Genomic DNA, 6,584 nt, shown 5'->3' with positions numbered 1-6,584 from the left:
ACAACGTTGACTAATTCAGTACAATCTTCCAAAAGAATAGGGTGAAGCTAATCTAAAAGAGATGTGATAGCAAGACTCTTATTCTCAGCCACATTGCCAATTATCTCCTCATCGGTTAAAGCATCATCTCGACCAGACACCTCATGTGCGTGAGTTCATGTGTGAGTTAATCCACGAGGTTCTACAACAACATGTGTTAGCTAATTAGCATCTTCTCTTCAGCTATTCCATACTTCTTTGTAGGTGTTTAGCTACTTCTAGGAAGCTACCACACTCTGTAGGTGTACTACTGTAGCTAATTACTATAGTTTGGGAGTAGCTAATTAGCTTGGTAGTAGCTAATTAGCTTGGAAGTAGCTAATTAGCTGATAGAAAGTTTACTACTGTAGCTAATTAGCTACCACACATTAGGTGATTGCAATTTCTTTATGACCTTCGTGACCCTAGAGGTCGTGAAGAGTGTCCCCATGGTAGGTCGGGGTGTAGAAGGCATGGGAAACCAATGTGGCAAAAGTATGTAGTAAGCTACTTTCTAATGCTAGTAGATTGAATTACAATTACCATGCATTTGTATTGACTTATCTATCTAAAGCATTTATATGGAGCTGTATAGCATTCTATTATATGTCAAGCCCCAAAGTCTATCATATATATTCGATCAGTAGTCAGCATAACTTTATTGCATACACTGCCCTTAAGACTTCAAGAAATGAACATCAGTTTTGACGCATACATTAAATTTGCATACATGGGGAGGGACTTCAAGGAATGATCGTTGACTGTCATTCATTTGCAATATTGGCAGCACTAAAGAGAGTTCAATTGATCTCTACTTTCAAGGATTGGGTCTTTGAATTCTTCGTTTCAATATTATATCAATTCATTAGCAATCATCTTGCATCATATAATTATAATAGTTAACCAAGTATATTTGACATGATCAATATCATCGTAACAGAGAAATATGAAAAACATACCAGTGGCTTGGAAGTGAAGTCAAAACACACCTAATAAAAATGAACATTTCATAAAGGCATCATGGCCGCTATTATAAGGGATGATAGCCAATTCCTTAATTTTCATACCCTTCTCATTTTTGTTTACAGTCATCTGGCCTTCAGTTGCACCATTAGTTTTAACAAGCACTTGCAAAATTCAAATGCATTTATAATTGACCGAGCCAAGCTCTGGAAAGCTATCTAAGTTTTTGACAGCATCCGTAGATGGAATCTAAAATTTTCCTAGTGGAAAGCTGTCTAAACCTTTAGACATCCATGGATTGTTGAAAGTTTTAATGGTTAATATCTAGTATGCAAAATTTACCATACATTTTTTAATTCTTAAGATTTCCGAATATTTGCATATGCTGCCATCTGGATTATTCTGCCCCATTGGAAACATTAAACAGCTTGTACAGCACTAATTATCTGCATTTAAGCTCAAAGAAGACGGACTTTGCAAAGATAAACTAAACTTGATATCATCTTCTTTCATTGTAGTTGCATACTTCTCTTTGTCAAACATTACACAATTCTTCCCTCCAAACGCAGATTCCAGCTGGTCTAAGTCAAAATGGCTCTCCATAAGCTTTCTACTTTCTTCAATTCCAGGATATACAAATTTCACTTTCTTTTGTGTGTTGGGGTCGAGAAAGGGTTTCACAAGCTAAAAGAAATGTTTTGAATAGTTAGCTAAACTAAAAATACTGCCAAAGTGATTACCTTAAAAAGAAAGCCAAAGACAAAGAAGATGAACGGAAACTGTAAACAGCAAATTGATAGACTACTTACATTCCAGAAAGTCTCAAAGATTTTTGGAGGATTATATAAAATGGCATATGCAAGTCTCTCGGGATAATGATCTTGTAGAACATGTGCTGTCTCTCTCACTGTCATCACAGGTATCATGGACATACTCCAACCTTCAAATTCCACAAGCCATACCATTTGCTCCTGATCAGGGGGCAAGTTCATGATTGCGTTCTCCATGCAATACACTAGATATCTCATCTGACCTTCTATTTGGTTCGTGTTCTGACATTACCAAAAATATATCACATTATCAGCAAATAAAAGAATGTAGAGAAAAAAAACGTGGAAAAAAGTTGGGCATTCAAATACAGTTTCTTCGTCGATGTAACAGTTGCTAACATCATCTCACCACTGCCATCAGAATCTAGAATATTTTAGCATCTCTAGAATAAGATATAGGTAAATATACGTATGACTGAGGAGATGGCACCATCAGCTCACCGAACAAGCGCCCATGGTTGTAGTGAGTGGTGTGGATGCTTCACAAAGGTTGCATCCCATAATAATTTAGGCTAGAAGCACTAACAGGATTCAGAGACTCTGGTTTATTCAGATCATATTACATTATTGTGAAGACTGTTAGTTTTGGACAGCATACACTTATGTGCTCTTTGACCTTATCAGATATTTTTTGATTCTCAACTGTTAACTTTCATCACATGATTCATGAGATGGATGTACCATGGCTGATGCTAAACGTTTTAAAGATTTAAACTGTAGATGATGCTAAACATTTTCAAGGGTTACCCTAAACCCTAAATTTCGGATGGCTCGCATATTTTTATTGTCTTTATGCTACATCTATGTATTATGCAACATGTATAATCATATTTCAGGATACCTGCTTTTCAGGATGAGAAAGTAATACAGTAAAGTTCAAATAGTCATTCAGATAATAAACTGCATTTACACCTGATTGATTATTAAATTGTTCTGCTCATGACTTGTATCATCAAGTTGAACCTCAATCCCGTTGCATTGAGAAACTTCTTGAAAAGTTCAACATGAATAATCCAAAATCATTAGGTTTAGCTTTGCAGCCACATGCCACATTGAATAAAACAGACTGCCCAAAAGAATATGTGGCAATAAATTAAATGAAGACTGTATCATATGCATCAGCTTGTGGTTCTTTGACATATGCATAGTTGCTAAAGGATCAGACATTGCACACATAACAGAACTTAGGAGAGTCACAGCAAATCCTGGCAAGGCATAATGGGAAGCCATCAAATCAATTATGAGTTATTTAAAGAGGACAATAGGCTAATGTCTATATTATGGAAAGGATCCTTTGGATTACATGTATTTTATAACTCTGGTATGGCAGGTGATGTGGATACATGCAAATCCACAAGCGCATATGCACTTACACTAGATGATGGTGTAGTTCTATGGTGTTCTAGATTGCAGAGGATTGTGGCATCATTAACAATAGAAGCTCACTATAATTTAGCAACTGAGGTTTCCAAAAAAGTCACATGGTTTGCACATCTCTGTTATGATTTGGGTCTACCAAAGAGCACAGGAATCCTTCATTGTGATAGCTGAAGTAACAATGACTTCGCTACAAATGCCATGTTTCATGCATGCACTACGTGCATCAATGCGCCATATCACTTCATCAGGGAGGTAATAGAGGATCAACTCATATCATTGCATAAAATCATCAATAGACAGAATCCTGCAGATATGAACATTTGCAAAGGCCCTTTCACACTAGAGCTCCTTTAAGAGCTTCTACGACATATTCGGGTCACTTGTCCAATGTGAACTAGCCTAACTGCCTCAAAATAGCATTCTAATAAAACAATCTGCGTTTTCCCCTAAAACATTTTCATTTTGGGGGGCTCCAAAAACCTACCTGTATCTCCTCCCTCTCTTTCTATGTTTTCTCTGCACCTCAGCCATTTTCTCTGATCACTCTTTGCTCCAAGTCCACCAGTTGACGTAGGTGGTACCAAAACAAACTTTGATCTCTTTTCATGTTAATCCTATCAATGCGCACCACAGCACCATGGACATGACAATCAATGGTATAAAATGAGCCTATTTCATTAATAAAAAATAAATCTCAACTTTTGATCTTTTTTATCCAGTTTTCTTCTTTACTCAATTGTAATTAACCTTCCCCTAAATTTGCTAAAAGTATTTATTGATTTCTTAAATTATTTATAAAAGCAAATATAAATGAAGGTTGAATTCCACATTTTTGGACAATCTGACAGATAAGAAATAAAGCTTTTATAGTGTGTGCTTTGCTGTTAAAAATATCTATGTTCAGCGATAAAAAAATAAATGTGCTAGCCCCTCTCATTAATGTGCTTGCAATAAAATAATCTTCATTTGCAAACAAGTAGTTTGATCTTTTACCTCTGCATAGTCTATTAATCGAGCATTCTCACCTCCTGATTCAACAAGCATAGAAAGTTGGTATGCATCACAGTTCACTTTGCCTGTGGCACCTTTGTTTATTTATTTTTGGGAAATTTAACAAAAGATTCCTCGTATTTTTTATCTGTTCGGTATCAATATCTAGTACCAATTGCATTATAATCAAAATCTACTTCAGGATCTACAACAACCATTCAGATTATCACAGACCCATTCTTCACACCCTTGCTATGTCTTAATGGATATTGAATAACCTATATAAACTCTTCCCTGAATGTTTCAAGCCTTCTTTTCAATCAATTTCTGTGGCTTTTTACCACAGAATGAGATTTCCCACAGTAATATAACATAGTTATAAAAATAAAACTGTGTATACTTGTCTTTATCCAACATTCATATTCATTAGGATACCTGAACTGAAGGTCGCATTACAAGGACCGTCCTTCCTTCCCTATCAGAAAAGCTAGCTCTGTAAATTTTCCCCGTTTCTGCTTCTTTGGCAATTTCATCCTGCATAACATACAGGGTAACCAGATAAATGGGGGAAAAGTCAGCTTATTTTGAAACAAATTAAGCTCTGCTTTTTATCAGAAAAAGATATTGACAATAAGAAGCTGAGAAAAATAAAGATGAAATAGGGGTATTTCTTTAAGACAGAATTTCAAAATATATACCCATTTGATATCCTCTGGTCTGTATTTCCCTCTCCAGATGACTGTCTCCTTTAACATCTTTCGAGATTTCTTAAGACTCCAGTTATTTGCTTTCAAGTATCGATAGAGGCATTTATCTGTACAAAAGAGAGCAGTGCGCCCACTCAATGGACCTAGAGAGCTCCGAAACTCAATTAGCTGAATACCAAGACAATTTCAACATAGAAATATTAGAAGCCTCTCGTAAAAATTACTTAAATGTTCATTTACAGCTAGTTTCACCTTGGCTTCCTCCTCCTCTGGAGTGAGAGATCCATGACGTTTGGTTCTGCTCTTCCTCAAAGACATTTTCACTTCCTACATTGAGAAAAGACAATGTTTACCTTAATGTGAAAACTCCGAAATATCGCATTCATATCTTTGGTTAAATTTCATTTCTATGCATTTGCTCATGAACATACAAAGTATGGAGGGTATCAGAATTTTTAGGGTTACTCGTTTTCTTATAAAACTCTACCACATTAAAACAATCCCATGAGGTGATATGGAATAGAAATGAGAAAGATTCAAGATGTCAAATTCTAAAAAAGATTTCAGATCCATAAAAAAAGGCATATAAGTCCAAAAGTAAATTTTGAGGATATGCAATTATGAGGCCTAAAGATGATCAAGTTAGTTTATGGCAGATTTGTAATACTCATTATTAACATCCGCCAGTTATTGTTAGTTATTCTGCATCATTTGAATTTTTTTCTTTCGTTTAAGTTGCAGAAAAATAGAAATGACGAGAACTTGAAATATTGCTAGCCAGTCACGGCATGGATCTCCAAAATACAGAATAGACATTTCGACCATTTGAACTTGATTGGGATGCAGCAATTAATAATATAAAAATATTGAAATTTTTAAAGAATCGTCCATAAACACGACTTCTTACATCCCTTCTAAAACCTAAACTTGGTTTGATACAATAACACAAAAAACATAAATTTTAAAATAATGGTCCCAAAGCACTGCTTATTGTTCAACGAATCTAAACTTGGTGTGATGAAACTATATCAAGAACTTCGATAGAATGCTGCAATTTTTTCTTTTCGTGGTCTCCTCAACAGTAAAAGAATGATGTTAGGTCTGATTTTTTGTTGTTCGCTAGCTTTGAAAGAACGTACTTTTTTTCTAAGTCTGTTGCTAGATCTGTAATGAAAGAAAAGGAATGGACTCATTTTGTCTGTTCTCTAGATCTCCATTGAAAGAATGACGAGCTGAATCCGATGTGTATGATAAAGGATCTAGGGAATGTTTTACCTGAAGTCAAAGAACGAAAGGGAGCTGCTGCTTTCTGCTTTCTGATTCTGCTTCTGCCTCTGCCTCTGCCTCTGCCTCTGCCTCTTCTCCTTCTCCTTCTCCTTCTTCGTCGAAGTTGTGGCTACGGAGACATTCGAGCGGGTTCCCTGCAAGAGACCAAAAGGAAAAGAGATAGAAAAGGGTGGGAGAGTTTCTCGTTTTCTGTTGATACCTCCTTCTCCTTCTCCTTCTCCTTCTCCTTCTTCTTCTTCTTCTTTTTCTTTTTTTTCTTCAAACTATAATATACTAATAATACATTATACATATGTATGCGCGAGACATGGTTTTCTTTTCTTTTCTTTGCTCCACCACACACACATACATATGTACCCCCACCCCACCCCACCCCACCCCACTACTTTACTCTACTCGTAGCTTGCTT

At 36.0% G+C, this 6,584-nt stretch overlaps 1 protein-coding gene across 1 annotated transcript; it reads right to left on the bottom strand.

The window, feature by feature from the left end:
- Window positions 1–1,013: 1,013 nt before the first annotated feature.
- On the bottom strand, window positions 1,014–6,301 carry LOC147852430 (uncharacterized). Its single transcript, XM_087334025.1, has 6 exons — window positions 6,164–6,301; window positions 5,141–5,215; window positions 4,880–5,056; window positions 4,617–4,715; window positions 1,791–2,033; window positions 1,014–1,665 (listed from the first exon to the last, which is right to left on the bottom strand). Exons 2-6 carry the CDS (start codon window positions 5,204–5,206, stop codon window positions 1,420–1,422), a joined length of 831 nt encoding a protein of 276 aa, XP_087190151.1. The 5' UTR covers window positions 5,207–5,215; window positions 6,164–6,301; the 3' UTR covers window positions 1,014–1,419.
- Between the last annotated feature and the right edge of the window lie 283 nt (window positions 6,302–6,584).

The sequence above is a fragment of the Azolla caroliniana genome, unplaced genomic scaffold (assembly GCF_043228905.1).
Source record: "Azolla caroliniana isolate FFs.n. ecotype wild unplaced genomic scaffold, voAzoCaro1.0.p SCAF_18, whole genome shotgun sequence".
Taxonomy (NCBI): domain Eukaryota; kingdom Viridiplantae; phylum Streptophyta; class Polypodiopsida; order Salviniales; family Salviniaceae; genus Azolla; species Azolla caroliniana.
The sequence above is the reverse complement of the archived record's forward strand: the minus strand, read 5'-3'. Positions and strand labels throughout refer to the sequence as shown.